The sequence below is a fragment of the Pongo abelii genome, chromosome 6, assembly GCF_028885655.2.
Source record: "Pongo abelii isolate AG06213 chromosome 6, NHGRI_mPonAbe1-v2.0_pri, whole genome shotgun sequence".
NCBI lineage: Eukaryota > Metazoa > Chordata > Mammalia > Primates > Hominidae > Pongo > Pongo abelii.
The window spans coordinates 114,617,808-114,637,375 of NC_071991.2; the positions used below are offsets into that span (position 1 = coordinate 114,617,808).

General features: G+C 34.9%; 1 protein-coding gene across 1 annotated transcript in view; it reads left to right on the top strand.

The window, feature by feature from the left end:
• CFTR (CF transmembrane conductance regulator) overlaps nt 1–19,568 on the top strand; it is a 194,461-nt gene continuing 174,893 nt past the window's right edge. Inside the window, 1 exon segment of the mRNA NM_001168545.1 lies at nt 1–185. Within this exon segment, the coding sequence (NP_001162017.1) occupies nt 133–185 (53 nt within the window). The 5' untranslated portion in view covers nt 1–132.

Genomic DNA, 19,568 nt, shown 5'->3' on the forward strand with positions numbered 1-19,568 from the left:
AATTGGAAGCAAATGACATCACAGCAGGTCAGAGAAAAAGGGTTGAGCGGCAGGCACCCAGAGTAGTAGGTCTTTGGCATTAGGAGCTTGAGCCCAGACGGCCCTAGCAGGGACCCCAGCGCCCGAGAGACCATGCAGAGGTCGCCTCTGGAAAAGGCCAGCGTTGTCTCCAAACTTTTTTTCAGGTGAGAGGGTGGCCAACCGAGCTTTGGAAAGACACGTGCCCACGAAAGAGGAGGGCGTTGTGTATGGGCTGGGTTTGGGGTAAAGGAATAAGCAGTTTTAAAAAAGATGCGCTATCATTCATTGTTTGAAAGAAAATGTGGGTATTGTAGAATAAAACAGAAAGCATTAAGAAGAGATGGAAGAATGAACTGAAGCTGATTGAATAGAGAGCCACATCTACTTGCAACTGAAAAGTTAGAATCTCAAGACTCAAGTACACTACTATGCGGTTGTTTTATTTCATTTTTCTAAGAAACTAAAAAAACTTGTTAATAAATACTTAAGTGTGGTTTATTGGTTTTCCCCCTTCATGCCTTGGACACTCGATTGTCTTCTTGGCACATACAGGTGCCATGACTGCATATAGTAAGTGCTCAGAAAACATTTCTTGACTGAATTCAGCCAAAAAAAATTTGGGGGTAGGTAGAAAATATGTGCTTAAAGTATTTATTGTTATGAGACTGGATACATCTAGTATTTGTCACAAGTAAATGATTCTTTAAAAATTGAAAGCAAATTTGTTGAAATATTTATTTTGAAAAAGTTAACTTTACAAGCTATAAATTTTAAAAGCCATAGGAATAGATACCGAAGTTATATCCAACTGACGTTTAATAAATTGTATTCATAGCCTAATGTGATGAGCCATAGAAACTTGCAAACTTTATCTAATGAGATTTTTTAAAATAGCGTCTAAGTTCGGAATCTTAGGCAAAGTGTTATTAGATGTAGCACTTCATATTTGAAGTGTTCTTTGGATATTGCATCTACTTTGTTCCTGTTATTATACCGGTGTGAATGAATGAATAGGTACTGCTCTCTCTTGGGACATTACTTGACTCATAATTACCCAATGAATAAGCATACTGAGGTATCAAAAAAGTCAAATATGTTATAAATAGCTCATATATGTGTGTAGGGGGGAAGGAATTTAGCTTTCACATCTCTCTTATGTTTAGTTCTCTGCATGTGCAGTTAATCCTGGAACTCCGGTGCTAAGGAGAGACTGTTGGCCCTTGAAGGAGAGCTCCTCCCTGTGGATGAGAGAGAAGGACTTTACTCTTTGGAATTATCTTTTTGTGTTGATGTTATAGCACCTTTTGTTACTCCATTTATAAAATCGGCGTATCTATTGATCTGTTTTCCTACTCCTTATAAAGTCAAAATGTTAATTGGCATAAATTATAGATATTTTTAGCAGAGAACTTTGAGGAACCTAAATGCCAATCAGTCTAAAAATGCAGTTTTCAGAAGAATGAATATTCCATGGATAGTTCTAAATACTAATGAACTTTAAAATAGCTTACTATTGATCTGTCAAAGTGGGTTTTTATATAATTTTCTTTTTACAAATCACCTGACACATTTAATATAGGTTAAAAAGTGCTATCAGGCTGGTTTGCAAAGAAAATGTATTACAAAGGCTGCTAAATGTGTTAAGAGCATACTCATTTCTGTTCTCCAAAATATTTCATAAGTTGCTCTAAGAATAGGTATGTTTTAAAAGTTAAGTTCCTACTATTTATAGGAACTGACAATCACCTAAAATACCAATGATTACAAACTTCCTTCTGGCCTTCTGGACTGCAATTCTGAAAGTGTAAAAAACATATTTTCTGCATTAAGTTAGGCAGTATTGCTTAGTTTTCAAAAGTGGTAGGCTTTGGAGTCAGATTGTTTTGATTCAGATCCTACATCTACTGTGTAGTAGCTCTGTTGCCTGAGGCAGGTCCCTTAACATCTCTGTGTGTGACTTGACCTTTAAAATTTGGAGACTGTCATAGGGGTTAATCCCTTGAGAAAATGAATGTGAAGAGTTAGCCTAATGTTAACTGCTATTATTATGGATTACCATATTTTCACATTCATCACAGTACATGCACCTTGTTAATATAAGATGCTCAATTCATCTTTGAGTATAATTTTGTGACTCTCAATCTGGATATGCAATGAGTGGGCCTGTATGAGAATTTAATTTATGAAAAATTGTGTTTCACATGGCCTTACCAGATATACAGGAAACATGTCACATGTTTCTATTGTATGTTGTTAAATGCCTTAGAATTTAACTTTCTGAATAGGATCCCTGCAGTTTGAGAGTCATAAAAGAGTAAAATTATTATGGTATGAGTTATAGATTGTATTGAATATCTCTTTATATGTCTAGGTTTTGTCATTGGAAAACCAAAAAAGTTTGGAAAAAAATCTAAGTTATTTCTTACTTTCTTAATTTTGTGTGGATTTCACATCAAGTATAAAATTTGAAGAACATCTGAACTATCATAATCCATATATATATATAAAATAAACATAATCTAAGAGAGAATTTCACCATGAAAAATTCAGGTAGTTTATGACTATCACAGCAAACAAGTACATTAAATTGAAACTTTTATGAAAACAACATTTATGAAATAGGAAGCTATTTTTAAACTAGAAGTGATATATTAGCATATAATTTATAATTCATATACAAGTGGGATTGATTTATAAATGGTCACCAACGGAGATTGTGCTATTTAATTTGGGAAAATTTTTTAAATTTACATTTTCTCACAACTTTTAAGGTAGTTATTCAGTTTGTTTCTCTCTGTCTCTTCTCTCATGCCCTGAATTTTTCATATTTCGTTTAGTTGTAAGAGTGTATATCAAACCGTGTGTCACATGACATAACTTGAATTTTTGTCATGATATCTGTGCTATGTCTAGGTCTATACTGAGGAATTGTGGGAACCCCAAAGAATCCAAGTATACAGTGCCATTGATTTCTTACAAGGGATGTGGGGTCTCCTGTAAACTCTGCAGTTAGTCTCAAGTAAGACCAAAGAGTAAAATATTCTTAGGATCTAAGGTGGATATTCAGCAAAGAATCACATAGTCTAAGTCTCAAGTTAACAGTAAGATAATTTGAGGTACTTTTGTAATTATTAAACACAAAGTAATGAGAGATTTTAAAACAAACAAATACACCTGAATTTATATATCAGAATAGGTGTATGGTGGTTCAAAATAGCTACCTAATAAAAACCACACTCGTATTCTAAACATTTGCCTTTGATCAAAATAATTTTGGGTCTCTTATTATGAAATTGCCTTTCTAAATAATACATAAATTTCTTCTTATAATATATAATAATAATATTAGCCACATTATTTTATAGTTATTATTTTATATTCATAGCTTCCTTTAGATTAAAAATTATATTACCCAGACTGGTCTCTTGGACTTGCTTCCAAGTGACTTTTGACTGTATCACAAAATCAAATTCGCTCTGAAAATATAAAGATTTTTCATCATAATTTCCTTTGTTAACAGCCAAGTGCTACCTAATTTTAGGTGTTTTCATTAAAAAAAAAAATGCATTGCAAACTTTAAAGACAATTCTTTTGTTTGTTTGTTTTTAAAAGACAGAGTCTCACTCTGTTGCCCAGGCTAGAGTGCAGTGACACAATCATAACTCACTGCAACCTCCACTTCCTGGGCTCAAGTGAGCCTTCCATCTTGCCTCACGAGTAGCTGGGTCTTCAGGTGTACAGGTGTGTACCACCATGCCTGGTTAATTTTTTTTTTTTTTAAGTTATATAGAGACAGTATCTCACTATGCTGCCCAGGCTGTTCTTGGAGCTCCTGGCCTCAAGTTATCCTCCCACTCAGTCTCCCAAAGTGCTGGGATTACAGGCATAAGCCACCTCACCGTGTCAGCCTAAAGACAGTGCTTAATGAAGAGAAATATAAGTGCTTTGAGCAATGGAAGTATAATTAAAATTATACTATGAAAGATTTATAAAGATGTCCATTTTGAATGGGACCACACTTATTTGGTTATATAAATTATGATACACTATTAAAAATTCATCATGATGATTTTATATTTACATTTTATTTACATGTTTGCAATTTGTAAGGAAAACTAAAATTATGGCTGAGCCATAAATATTTTTGCAGTTTGTTGAGGGTGTTTGTAAAAGTGTTGCCAAGGAAGACCAGTTGGCTACCCAAACAAGGGTTTAGTCTAGTTAGTCTAGGTCTGATCAATACATACGCATTATCTCAGGTTTGTCTATCAGAGAAACCTTAGGTTATCCAAATCAAAATAAAATAGATGCATAAAACAAAGGCCAATATGTGTTGAACAATTATATTGTGATATACAACCGCCAAGAGTTCCCAATTACCATGAGTCCATTTAGTCAGTCCATGGGCAAATGCCATCAATGAGGACATCCCAGGGTTTCCATATTCTCTCTTGGCTTTACATCCTGTAGGAATTGGAGGGTCCCACCTCTGGGATAGGAGCCCTTCTGTCTTGAACAATGTTGTCTGAACACTAACAATGTTGACTTTCTACACCAGTCCCTCAGTAGTCTTTTCTATTTATCTTCCTTTTGCTGACCATGTTTTGTTATTACACAGCTGAGATTTTTCAACTGGGAATCTGTGTTAATTTTGTATTAATTTTGATTAGCTTAACTCTCAGAGTTCTAAAAATACCTCCTGTACATGATATATGACTAAAATTATAATTACATTTATTTATATATAAAATATCTGTGTATATATAATTATATAATTGTTTCTTTTAGTTAATTTTGCAAATTTTAAAAAGTTCTCCTTTGTTTTGAAGTTTATTCCTATAGTTTTTTATAAGCTAAATTATTAATCACTTGATTCAAGTAATATTCTTATATACTCATAAGGAATAGTGTAGTTTTAATATTTAATTCCTTGCTAAAGAGAGAAGTGGAATCTATTTTTCTTAGCTACTTCATCAATATTTTATGTTTGATGTGACAGTCAAAATATCCCTCAGAGCTAACTGTTACACTAGGGAAATCACGGTTTTCCAGTTTTCCATTTATGTTTTATGGGAGGGAGTGGAACTTAGTGTAATAATATTCAATACATAAATGTTAACACTTGTTTAAAGGTTCTTGAGTGAGTACAGCTGTAAAATGCATTATTATTGCTAGTGTCATTTCACAACAGCCTATAATTTCAGTGTGATAGAGCTACAATATAAGTATAGTATTGCAAAACCATCAGGAAGGGTGTTAACTATTTAGCATGCAGTTATGTGTTGGTTGTCAAAACTTTAAAAACATCTCTGACTCAGCAGCAATTTTGGCAATTTTGATCCTGATGTATCTGTGTAGGGCATCTTCCTGGAGAAAAACCTCTGAGATGCAATGAGGTCAAAAGGGGAAAATGGACTATGATAAAGGTCAGGTTGTTTGGAGATCCTGTAGAAAGATTAATTTACAAATATGTCAAGTGCATTATCATGGAGGAAAACATTGCTATTTCCATTGGTTCTCTTCAGAGCTCTAGAATCAATTTACCACATAGTTGTTTCAGTGCGAAATTAGCATTACAAAGTGGCTTTACTGTAGGGCTTTGTGTCAGCAAAGAGCTTAGGCTTCTTTTAGCAAGAAGCTTGTAAAAATTTAATTTACTCTTAGATTGCTTGATGTAGAGAATTACATTCCTACAGAGCTCTGAAAAATCTTTTTTCAGAGTTTTTCACAGCTGTATTCAAGTTGCAAGGCTTGTCAAGTTTGCTATTTTCTGTGCAGCTCTATTATTACTATCTTTTGACATAAATTATGATTTCAAATTGTAAAGCTCTGGATGTCAGGGCCTTTTCTAATTTGTTTAGTATAATATTCAGACCATTTCAAGACTCTTCTATGGAACGATTTAATAAAGATTTTTTTGTGATGTTAATGAGTTCATGGTGATCAACCCTAGAGACCTGTGTCTATTGTAGATCGATGACATTCAACAGTCCTGCAGTGCTGGCATCATTTTGATAAAAAGGGGTCAAAGCAAGTGGGACTGTGGGCAGATTTTTAATACTTAGAACAATTATTCCATCGAAGTTTTCTTGTGTCCCTTCTGCCTTAGCCTTTGTAGGATAGCATGCTTGCTAATTTCTTGCTCATGGGGTAAGGAAATGAAGATTTTTGCTAGGTCCATAGGATTATTAGGACTCTCAGGCCTGAAGCTATGCCTGGATATAGCCAGAAACTCTCCCATAGCTTGCTTCAAGGAGCTGAGATACAGCAGTACTTCCTTTGTAGGTCATGATTCTGGGTAACTTGGAAGATGACCTCATTCATATTCTGTATTCTATGTGAGACATTAAGAAGGTAGAGGTGGACAAGAAGGAAATTGTTGCTGCCTTTATGGAACAAATTATCTGAAACCCAGCTTTCTCGAGGGCTTCATAGAAGCACTCAACTGGGGCACTTAACCCAGTCTAAGGCTGGTCAAGGAAGGCTTGCTGGGGGAAGTGTCTTTTGCATTCACACCTAAAGGAGGTTATTCAATTAGAATTATCCAAAGAGGGTAGGGATGGGCTAGGAAAGATTTCAACAGGTAGTGTGGAGGACTGACAGGATAAGTAAGCATGGCACCTTCAAAGTATCCTGAGAAGTTCCCTATAACGGGAACATAAAATGTGTGACAGAGATTTGTGGGAGATGGGTCTGGAAACTCTAGCAGGGGCCAGATCGTAAGGGGGCTTTGTAGGCTTTGTAGGCTTTGTTTGGGCTTTATCATACTGGAAGTGAAAAGCCATGGCTTTTAAACAGGAGAGGGACATAATCAGTTCATATACTGTTGCAGTTTTGTAAAAGAAAAGATGAGCTGAAAGAGTGGCCATGGTGGAGGCGGGTGGGGTGGAGGGGGAGGGGGCGGGGAGAGAGAGATTTGAAAGACATTTAGGAGGTAAAATCAACTGGCTTGGTAATCAATTAGCAGTGGAAGGTGAAGGAAAGAGAAGAGTTAAGGATAACATCTATATTTGTTGATTTGGATAATAGAGGGGACAGTGGTCCTGCTTACTGAGTGAGAAAATTTAACCGGAGAAGAAGGCATGGAGTAGGAGTGCAGACCTATGTGACTCTACTTCTTTCAAAACCAGAAATGGAAATGATGTATATGGCTCAGGGTCAGGTAATATGGTTATTTGAAAATGTATTAAAGTAATTTAGAGCTTAGTCTTAGGTAAGAGATATAAGATGTCTGAGGTGACAGTTTTATAAATATGTAGAGTGCCCACTTGTTTGGCCTTATTGTGGCATAGTGTGACCTGAGAGTGTTAGGAAGAAGCAGCTGAGTTCTAGGGAGAGTACTGGTTAAATTCTACTTAGAAATTCTACTTAGAACTCTCCTATATAACCCTTCTATATTACCTGCTAACTGATGTCTGAACCTCCTGATAACTTCACTCCTTTAGGCAGTGCTTTTCACATCATGGGACACAACATATGAGAGATCATAGAAATTCAATGAGGTATGAAAATCTGCTTGGGACTTCAGATATTGTCTCCAGTGATTGAATAAAAATAGGAGCTCACCTACTATGATGAGGTTTCTGTGTGTGTTAAAAGAAGGTTTTCATTACTTTTGAAAAGGTTATGTATCCTTGTTTTATGTTAAAACTTTGAGCTTCATTAAATATGCAGAGTTCTCTTTCTTAGCATGGCCTACAGAGGTGCAACTACCTCCTACCTGACTTCACATCTACTCCCAAATGCCTAGTGAAGGCTTAATAATTTCAAAAAGGGACTCTAGAATTTCATTTGGTACCAGTCAGACAAATATGTGAAAATTAAGCATAATAGGCAGAATCCCAGGGGTACTGACAGCTGTGTTAAGAGGTGATTCAAGGGCCAAACCTTAGAGTCCAGCATTGGTTATGGGTGTGACAAGAAAATGAAGCCTATGTTGGCTGGGATTAGCAACCACAGTTCTAGAGGAAGCAAGGTGGAGAAACTATATAGGGGGCTCCCTTTGTACATTTTATTTATTTTAAACATCTCTATAAACTCTAGAAATTAAAACAACAATACCAACACAAAAGCATCGCTTTTTTGACCAAAGTCCATTGCTATACTTTTTTATGTAAAGGGCTAGATAGCAAATATTTTCAACTTTGTGGGCCACATAAGTCTCTGCTATAGACAATATGCAAACATATGAGCATGGATATGTTTCAATTAAACTTTATTATGAACGTTAAAATTTGAATTTCATATAACTTTTATATGTTGCAAAATATTCTTTATTTAAATTATATTGCTATATGCTTTAAAAGATACAGTTTTTAGTCTTTCTTAGTTTAAAATAAAAGCTAGAAAAAATTTTAAGTCTTTTATAACTTTTTTTCGGTAACTGAATAATTTTAAAAGTAAGTGAAACATTTAGACATACAAAATGTACTTTTCAGGAGAAGAAAATGGTAGCTTAACAGTTATTAGATTATTGTCCAGAATAATTGTTGACTTATAAGCCTCTGTTGAACATTTCATTGCCTCTTTTTTTGGAATATGCATCTTTTAATGTGTCCTTCAAGGCAAAGGCTCTATCTTATCTATCTTGTGTCTTGCATTTTCCCAGGGCAATGTTTTTCACAATTTTTTTAAAAAACAATACTGTAATCAATTTTCAAATAAAATTTTCCATGGGACCGCAGTATATACAAATAGCAGTGACAATAAAAGATAATAACTCTCCCATAATACAAAGAAACAGTTAACCTAGTGCTCTAAAGTAAAGGCTACAGTGATTTTGTATAACATTTATATGTAATTTTCTTGATCCTACATGCTTGTGTTTTTCACAGTGTTATGTTTCTGAAGTTGAGATGCCTTTTATAATTGATGTCAAAGGAAACTTGTCAGCCACCAGGCCCAGGAATAAGCTGTAATATGGGAACTTAGCAATACATAAAGGTATATACTCCTGTGACCTCAGCTGAATTATTTGCATTGGTTGCATCCCACAAGGTTGACTCTTAAATAAATTTAGTTTGTTGCTTGAAATTTCTTGGGATAAATTACTTTGTGATCTAGTTTTGAAAAAAAAAACAGGTAATATTTAGTCTGAAGTTTGTCTGACATACTAAGCAATGTAATTAAAGTAGAAGTTGCCTAAGCTCAGCACTTTATTATGCCTTGAAATTATACTGCCTGTCCTACAGGTGAAGGTGTTATGAATGCAGTTTGTCACTGTAACTCTATTCATAGCTCTGAAAGGCTGAGAGTGACTCAGAAGAATATTTTTGCTCTGAATATGAAGAATGCTTAGACTAAAACTTTAATTACAATGCTGAAGAAGAAAGTGGTAGGTGATTGCATGAATAAGTACATAATATTGTTAATTTCTAAAAACTGTGTATAGTTAATGTAGTGCTTCTTTTTGGAAAGGCTATTGTTAAATTGATGGTAAATTCTATAACCAATATCACCTTAAAGCAAGTATGCATGATAAAGTATTATAAAACCATGATAATATCATATGTGGCTTATTATTGTTCCCTGAGTGTTGTACAACTCTGTTATGCTGTGATGAGACCTCATGCAAACAGGTATGTCAAAGATATGATGGGCTGTTAACTAAGCTTGGCCCACATATGGTGTAGTGACATGCTCACTAATGCATTGCAGAGATAACCAATAACAGATCATAACAGGTTTAAATATGTGCAAAGAGATGTCAGCAGAAGCTTTACTACATAGTGGATACTAAACAAGTAAGCCTGACAGCCCAGGATCATGTTTGGATCAATCTAGTGTGCTAAAATTAACATATAGTCCTACATTTGAGAATGTGTGATTTTTTTGGTTCCTATCTATAAAATAATATTTTAAAATACATACATTTCAAATCAGAAGTTGGTGAATTCACTGAAATATTTCTAGAGAACACTAGGTATTGGGGCTCACAGTGTGAAAACCACTGACTTAATTCTTCCCCCATCTTGGTTGTTCCTGATCTTCCCTTGTGTCCCTCGTTTCACCTATTTGTATCCTTAGAAAATGATCTCATATTCTACTTCATCTTTATCTTCATTGTCAACTGTCAGGTAGCAATATATGATGGAAGAAGCATGTACTTTGGAATCAGACAGACCTGGCTGGAATCCTAACTCTGTTACTTATTAACAATGTGATCTTAGGCAATTTCCTTAATCTCTCTGAACCTCAGCTACTCTCATCAGTACAATGAGTTATCCTTATCTTAACATGGCACAGTATTATTATGATATCAAAAATTCATTGAGTATTTACTCTGCATATTAGTCAAGGTTCTCCAGAGAAGTAGAACCAATGATACACACACACACACACACACACACACACACAATTTATTATAAGGAATTGACTTACATGATTATGATGGCTAACAAGTCCAAAATCTGCAGTATGGGTCAGCTGGCAGGAAACCCAGGAGAGTCAATGTTCCAATTTGAGTCGGAAGGCAGTCTGTTGGGGAATTTCATCTTTCTCTGGGAGGCCAGCCTTTTTGTTCTATACAGGCCTTCAACTGACTGGATGAAGTTCACCTTTATTAGGGAGGGCAATCTGCTTTACCCAAAGTTTACTGATTTAAATGTTAATCTCATCCAAAAACACCCTCCCAGCTGACACATAAAATTAACCATCACTCTCTGTAAGCACTTTCTATGCATTAAGTGATAGCAAATAATGCCAGACATAGGGTGTCTTTAATAAATGGTAAGCACTGTTATCAGCAACAACAGGATTATTATAATTAGCACCTTTTCATCTTTCTGTCTGGGCTCTGAGAAAGTACCTCTTTTCTCTAAATTTATCCCTTCTTTCCTATGAATTAGACCCAGTGCTTTCTCTGAATTATGAAGGTCACACTCCTACAAATGCCCCTTCCCAATTCCACATCTGTCGGCTTTCTTTGCCATTGACTTTTATCTCTAGCTTTTAAATTTACAGGCATATGTCAGTTAACAATGGGAATGCGTTCTGGATAATATGTCCTTAGGCAATTTTATCGTTGTGAGAATACTATAGAGTATACCTACACAAGCCTAGATGTCGTATAGCCTACTACACACCTAGGCAATATGACATAGTCTTTTGCTTCTAGGCTACAAACCTGTACGGCTTGTTACTGTACTGAATACTGCAGGCAGTTGTAACACAGTGGTATTTGCATATCGGAACATGTCTAAACACAGAAAAGGTGCACTAAAAATACTATGTAGTGATCTCATGGGACCACCATTGTATATGCAGTCTGCTGTAGACTGAAATGTCATGCAGTGCATGACTGTATCTTAAATACTCAAAGTATCACCTTTGTTCCTTTGTTCCCTTGTGTGCATCGTCCTAACGTGGAATTTCTCTGTTGATTAGGGCCAGCGTATTAGTTTGCTAGGGCTACCATAACAAAATACCACAAATTTGGTGGCTTAAATAACAGGAATTTATTATCTTATGGTTTTGAAGGCTAGAAGTACAAGATCAAGGTGTTGGCAGGTTTTTCCTCTAAGGGTCATGAGGAAGAGTCTATTCCATGCCTTTCCCCTACCGTCTGGTGGTTTGCTAGAAATCCTTGGCATTCTTTGACTTACAGAGGCATCACCCTGATCTCTGTTTTCATCTTCACGTGGCGTTCTCCCTGTGTGCCTGTCTCTGCGTCCAGACTTCTTTACTATTAATACAAGGATACCAGTCATATTGGATTAGGGTCTACTCTAGTGACCTCATTGGAATGTTATTACCTCTGTAAAGATCCTATCTCTAAATAAGGTCACATCCTTAGGTACTGGGGGTTAGGACTCAAACATACCTTTTTTTGGGGAAACACAATTCAACCTATAACAATCAATAATAGTCTTTAGGAGCAGAATGCGATATAGAAGTAATTTGAGACCATAAAGTATATACATGTAGGGAGTTAATCTATGAAACCTTTTGAAAGCCATATGTACCTCATGTATAGTGGCCCATAAATAGCATGGAGACATTGCAGAGGAAGTTAAGTGATATGATACAGGAACTATTCAAGAGGGTCATAAGAAAAAGGACCTTTTGCTCTTGAGAGGACTGAAGAATGACTTTCCATTTATGAAATTTTGGTACATGTCCACTAAAAATAGGATGAAGGCCAAACATTAGGAAGAATATTTTGATAATGGAGAAGGTTGCATATAAAAACGTTTTATTGAGGACAATTAAATAATGTTGGCTGGAAGTTTTAGGATGATCATCTTTAGGACTCAGAAAAAGAGAAGAAACATTATTAAAGAATGGTCCCTGAACAAGTATAGACACCCTCACATTTGCATTGCATTTACTATAGAATTGAAAAATGTTTTGACCTTTTTTTTTGGCTTTTAATATATTTGACCAGGAGTAACAGCTAAGCAACACCTATTTGCAATCAGTGTCCTCATGTAGGCTCTAAACATATCATGTTTGTGTAATTAATTGATTGACGCATTAATTTGTTCAATTTCTGCTCTGTTCCAGGCACTGAACAACATGATGGAGATAAAAGATAAATATTACACCTACATTGTTCTCAAGAAGTTAGTCTTCTGAGGGAAAGAAATTAGCAAACTAATTGTAATGTCAGTTATGTGCCATGTTCCATGCAGGGCACAGGGGATACAGTAGTTTAAAAAAAACACAAGATCTATAAGGTGTTTCTTCTTGTGAACCTTACAGTCTAGGGTGCTTGGAAACATGGGGGATTGGCAGACAAGTAAATACACATTTTGTGGTAAAGGCTCAGGTAGAAGAAGTACAGCATAGAATAGAGCACACCATGGGGAATTAATCTAGACTTCAGAGAGGCTCACACGTACATAATTTATGTGTGACTATTTCAATGCATTTGAGGTTTCTTGGAAATAGAGGTTAGGTTTTATTTTAAGGAAGTTACCATTTTTTTTTTCAGTGTGATGTGGTTGAACCAAAGAATGCCATGCCCAGTGATGGTAATAGGATAATCTTTTTAAAAATTAAGAGCCACCTAAATAAATCAATAGTTTCATTCAGCGGGAGCTCCTGCAGAGTTCAAAAAGAAAAGAATCTGGCACAGCGTTTCCTTTAAAGTTCATTTTCCTAGAGTGTGAATGGAAGCAAGAGATTATAACATTTTGAGGTCAAAAAAAATTCTGAAATGCCTATAAAAATTGTTTTCTCCAAATTATCATGATTTGTGCTTTTAATGACCTGATTGCAAAGATGAACATTTTGAATTCTTAAATTGCTTACCAGGATTGGTTAATGAATCAATTATCTATTACTGTATGTTTTGCTATTGGAAAAAATAGCAACTTAAGTGTTTTGCAGACCTTTACTTAGGTATATGTTGCTTTTATGAAAAAAAAAGACGTAAATATTAAGTAAAAGGGATTTAAAGCAAGGGTTTTGCAGTAGAGTCTTATTAATTCCTTGGTAAACCTTGAGCCAATTGTTGTCTATGTTCTCTGCCTCTGTCTTGCTCCTTCCTTCTGGGATTCACTGTGGGAATGGAGGATTGTTAATCCGGGGATGCTGTCCAATCCTGCCTCTCTCAAGCTTTGCTATTGATCTCCCTCCCAGTGATAATAAAACTTCAAGAAAATGAAAGTAGCATTAGTATTGGTCCTCAAACTCAAGAACAGGATGAAACTTAAATCTTGAGTCATACAATTGTGTCTACGTAGTGCTCCCCAAAAAGAGAAGTAAAGAAGATGCTAACTTTGCATCTTAATTTGCAGTATTTAGCAATTTGTTTTCTTGAGGGTTCAGTAATAACAGTGGAAGAAAAAAGGGTTAAAATGCCACCAAGAACCCAATTCCATGTTTAGTTTGAAAGTGGGAGATCAGCTGCCACTGGGAAGTCTGAATCCAATGCCATGATGTTCTTTGAATCCTTCTGAGAAATAATCATGCGTAGCCATAACATACCTGTATAACAGAGCAGAAAACATAAACAAATGATGGTGAAGGGAAGATTAAGACAGAAGAGAAAAATTCCAGAATTGACTGATCATTTTTATCTGTTTAGATGATTTCAGGCAGAATCCTAGAGACCAACTTTATCACAATTGAATTTTAAAAATCATCAGCTTTGTCATTGTGATGCAGCATCACAATGCAGCATCAGTATTATCCTTGGAGTATTAATTCTTAATCATCTTCATCTTAGAACATTTTTGAGGTCACTTCTAGTCTCTGTTTCACCAGTGAAGAAACAAAAATCCCCAAACTATGTCAGGTGGAATTACACAGTATTTTTTTTCTTTTTTAAATTTTGGGGAAAGTCGATTCAAGGCAGTAACTTGCAAGCTAGTGTTAGAAAGGATTTAATAAATAGTGGTTTTTCTGTACACATAGTGAGAGGTCATTACATCATTTGGCTGTTGAAAGTCATAAGGAAGTCTAGCATGCGCTTTGCCTGTAGTGGTTCATGCCAGACAGATTGCTGACTCTATAACCCAGAGCTTATCAGAGGATTTATGTCCCCAAAGAGAAATGTCACCTCCACCTTTCAATAAACACTTTAGCAAAGAAAAATCAAGTACTTTAATTCCAAATCTTGAGTTAATTCCAGAATAACAACGATGGCTCGGAAAAATATGGATATTTCTCTGTCAAAGGACAGAGAAACCTAGTAGAGAGTGTTTACTTTGGGTCCTAGTGATGGTATCTGAACAAGCTAGGTGAACAAAGAGCCTCAATAAGGGATTTTGAGGTCTAGAAAAAGAGAGGAAATACCAAATAAATGGAATAATTATAAAATAAATACCAGCAAAGTTAAATCAATATATCATGTGGGAGATATCCTTATATCACTCATGTGATTTCTATTTTGTTTCTATGTTAGGCCGAAGAGAGGTGGAACTTGTTTTCCTTTTTCCCTCTCAGCTACGAATGGACATGCTTAAAACTGTTTCTCTGCTTCTGTTCTCTAAAATGTGATTGTCTAACAGTAACCGTGATGACGTTTTGACAGTTGCACAAGTTTCTTTCTTTAAGCTTTTAAAAATGCCAGCCAGTAACCCAGTGGCATTTCTACCATAAAATCTTAAGGCCAATCCATTTCCCCTCTTCCTTATTTTCTTGGTTTCAAATATATTTTTATTGCCAATGGAAACAAAAATCCTAAATTAGAGAGCAATGGCATCCCTTGTCTTGTGAATAAAGAGCTCCTAAATGTGAACTTATACAGGATGCAGCAATTTATAGGGTAGTTAATCCATTCTTCTTTCTAGCCAGTTGTTCCAGCTACAGTTTTGTGGCTCTTGTTAGTGGCTTCATTCCCAGATAGAATAAAAATCAAACCAAAATCCTGGAAAGGCACTCTGAGGATGCTTCTCTAAAGTAGATGGGCATCAACTATAAATCACAATGCTTTGTTTCTTCTGTTATCTTTCAAGATGGGTGGGATTTTTTTGTTTTGTAGCATTGCTTATTATTGCCTCTCAAGTGCTTGAGTCTTTGAAATCCAAGTCATGTGAGTGAATTAGATACAGCTGCTAGAAGTGGCCTTTCAATGCCAACGGTACACATTCCTTAGTTTCTTTATGATACTATTGCTCTTACAACTTTTATCTGAAGTCATAAATTCATAGTTGTCCCAGAAGTTAAGTTCCTTGCTTCTAGAGGACAGAAAATAAACAATTTACACAACTCATGGTGCATGTCACCAGTCCTTAGATCTCATGAAATATGCATGAAATCTTAAATCACTTGCTATAGCCACCCAGCCATTAACATATTTGAAAGACTTTAGTGTATCAAAGTCACTATAATGAAAATTTTGATTTCACCAGTTCTAGGAGTGAAAAATCAAATGTTTAGTAAAACTTTCTAAAATTAACACTGACAGTTGATTTCTGTATGCTGTTGTTCTTAATAATATCCTCATTGAGATGTAATTCGTATTCAAAACAACTTACCCATTTAAAGCATACAATCCAACGATTTTTTAGTATCTTCAAAGAGTTGTCTATCACCATAACCAATTTTAGAACACTTTCATCACTGTAAAAAGAAACTCCATTCCTATTAGCAGTCATTCCTTATTCCAAATCCCCCTGCTCACCCTAGACAACTACAAATGTACTTTCCATCTCTATAGATTTGCCTATTCTGGAAACTGTATGTAAATAGAACAAAGTGTTCTTTTGTGACTGGCTTATTTCACTTAGCATATTTTTTTTAAAGATTCATCCCTGTTGTAGCGTGTATCAGTGCATCATTCTTTTTTATTTTTTTAGAGACAGGGCCTTGCTCTGTTGCCCAGGTTGGAATGTGCAATGGCATGATCATGGGTCACTATAGCTTTGAAGTCATAGGCTAAAGCGGTCGTCCCACCTCAGTCTCCCGAGTAGCTGAGACTACAGGCTTGCACCACATGACTGGCTAATTTATAATTTTCTTTAGAGACAGGGTCTTGTTATGTTGTCTAGGCTGGTCTCAAACTCCAGGGCTCAAGTGGTCCTCCTCCCACAGCATCCTAAAGTGCTGGGATTATAGGTGTGAGCCACAGCACCTGTCTTGCATCATTCTTTTTATTGTTAATAATATTCCACTTGTAAGAATATGTATTTTATTTATCCTTTCCCCAGTTGATAGATATTTTGATTGTTCCTAATTCTTGTCTATTATAAATAATGGTGCTATGAACATTTGTGTACAAGTTTTTGTACAGACATCCATTTTCCTTTCTTTTGGGCATATACCTACGAGTGTAATGGATGGGCTATATAGTAACTTTATGTTTAATATTTTGAGGATTTTTCAAACTGTTTTCCAAAGTGGCTACATCATTTTAAATTCCTTCCACCATTGTGTGAGGGTTTCAATTTCTCCACATATTTGCAACACTTACTATTATGTACTCTTAAAAATTACAGCCATCCTACTGGGCATGAAGTGGTATTTCACTGTGAGTTTTTTTTTCTTTTTCTTTTTTTTTTTTTTTTTTTTTTGCTAATGTTTGTGGATTTTCTTTTCATTTTCTTGTTGGTGTCCTTTGAAGCACAAAAGTATTTAATTTTGATAATTTCCAATTTATTTTTTGTTATTGCTGTTTGTGCTTCTGGTGTTGTATCTAAGTGTATGCTACTTTAAAAAATTAGTTGTAATATGGCAAATTGGATACATGTGTAGGCTTTGGTGTCACAATCCTAATTTTAAAATTCTAACTCTGCCCTTGACAAATTAATTAAGGTTCCTTAGCCTCAGTTTCTCAACTGTAAGATGGAGATATTACCAAGATCTACCTCTTGAATTGTTGTGGGGATCAGATGAAATAATATATGTGAAATATTTAGAATTATGCAGGTCTGTGGTAATGAATACTAATGTTAGCTATCATTATTGTTATAATCCCAATAATAAATTCTGGTGCTTTGAAAATTAAACCAAAGCCAAGCAGTTGGTATGAAGCATGTAATAATGTACAGACATAATGCTTTATAGACAACATTGAATTTGGCTCTCATGAAAATCAGGAATAGTGGTCATGGTAGTTATTATCTCCAGCAGGAATTGTAGCTGAGAGATCTTCAGAGCTTTTTCCAAGGCAATATCGCTGGGAAATAATAGAGACAAGGTTACAAGCTAGGGCTGTGTTTTCTTCTTAAAATCTTTAGTTCAGTTTTTTTAGTAACAGATTTGTAGTAGGCATCAGGTGACTGGGGATTCATATTCTTCAGGTTGAAATATTACCTTGTTGAGAAGGAAACCACGTGTGAGACAACCATGTTGGGAAAGAAAAAGTGATTTTATAGAAAATTAATATTGATAGTGAGCATTATATGAAAATCGTGAAGATAGAACATATTTGGCCAGAAAATTTACATTAATAGTTACCCATAGCAATTAATGCATTATAATTACACGTACCTTTTCTTTAATGAAAAAGAATTATTTGCTTCCAAAGTTATGCATGCTATTGTTAAACTTAGAGAATATAGAGAAGCAAAAAAGAAAATATCTTTTTTGATATTTTCTTAATATACTTCTGTTCCTAATAATGTATATAGTTTAGAAGCATCTCATGAAATGGGTAGATCAATTTTCTATTGAATGTTTGGATTCATTCATTAGGCACGAAGTTAGAAAATTAATTTCCATTAGGGTGCCTGTATGGTTGTAAATCCTGGACCTCTAGAAGATTTTTCAGTATTTTTTTCACAAATCTTTTACAAAAAAGGTTTGTAGTCTTTTGTTTAGCAGCAAATAATTAGTTCTCCAGAGCTTCTGAAATTAATTGACCACTTTAATGGTGTTTACCTACCTAGAGAAAGAAAAAGAACTTCTACAAGTCCCTTGGTAAAATTAAGCCTCATGAACAATTAACTCAAAATTACACATGGCTTATATTTAGCGAGCATATACTCCCTAAAGTTGATTAAGCTGACCAAGTGGTTATTGCTTATAAATTCACCATTTTATGGAGAAGAAGCAAACACTGCTAAATGCCTTGTGGAATCAGAGGAGGGGAAATTAGTAACTTGACCCCAATACTGCGATTTTAAATTGAATTCTTGAAGCCTACAACTTTTACACAGGACTTTTGAGAGCTGGATAGTATCAGTTTGTCAAGTCTTACTTTTACTATGATTCTTTGAGAAAAATACATCTGACGAAATAACTCTGAATCTAAATTGGATAAAATAAATGTGACATTCAAAATGTTGTTTACGATTTTAGAAAAATATCCTTATAGACACTAGATGAGTTTTAGTCTCAAATCAATCCTCCACATCATAGTCACTTATCAAAATAACTAAAGCAAAGTGGTAGAGGTGTGCTCTAGAAGTTTGGGATTTATGATCACAGTCTTTTCCCATGAGTCCCCTCTTTCCTCTGCCTGCCTTCAACATTTGTTTTTTTTTTTTGGTTAGGACTATCCAGATTGTGTGGCCTATTTCAAAATCATGGCAAATACATTGGATGATGGGAAAATTTCTAATGTATTTGAATTTGTCTACACAAACTAGAGTAATCTCTATTAATTCCTCAAGTGTTAATTATTTCATGCAAAAAGGAAAAAGGCTATTAGTCTTTAAGTGTATTAGTATGTCAGTATTTGGGAGAAGTGTCATGCAACTAGTGGTTTGAATTTGCTATTTTATTTTATTACATTTTATTTTATTTGCCTAGTCAAATAAAAAGTAATGTTAAATACATGGAAGCATGATTGTTTTCTACACTAAAAATCATTTTGACTTGAAAAGATCTGATATCCATGACCTTCATCTGAAGTTTTGGCAGATGAAAATGTCAGATGCGTCTGTTGGATTAATAAAAGGCAAATGTGAAATTGAAAAATGAGTATAAGCTTTAATTATATGACTTTAGGAGGATATGTTATGAAAATCAAAGCTTTAATAGTGATTATAATTGGCAAGTTCTTTTTTATAAAGAATTACAAGTCACTCTATACAAAAATTGGAATTTTTGTCCTAAGAAATGAAATTTACTATAGTTTTATCTGTGTGTGTGTGTGTGTGTGTGTGTGTGTGTGTTTAAAAAATCAAGTGATAGGGCTTTTCCTCAATAAAATC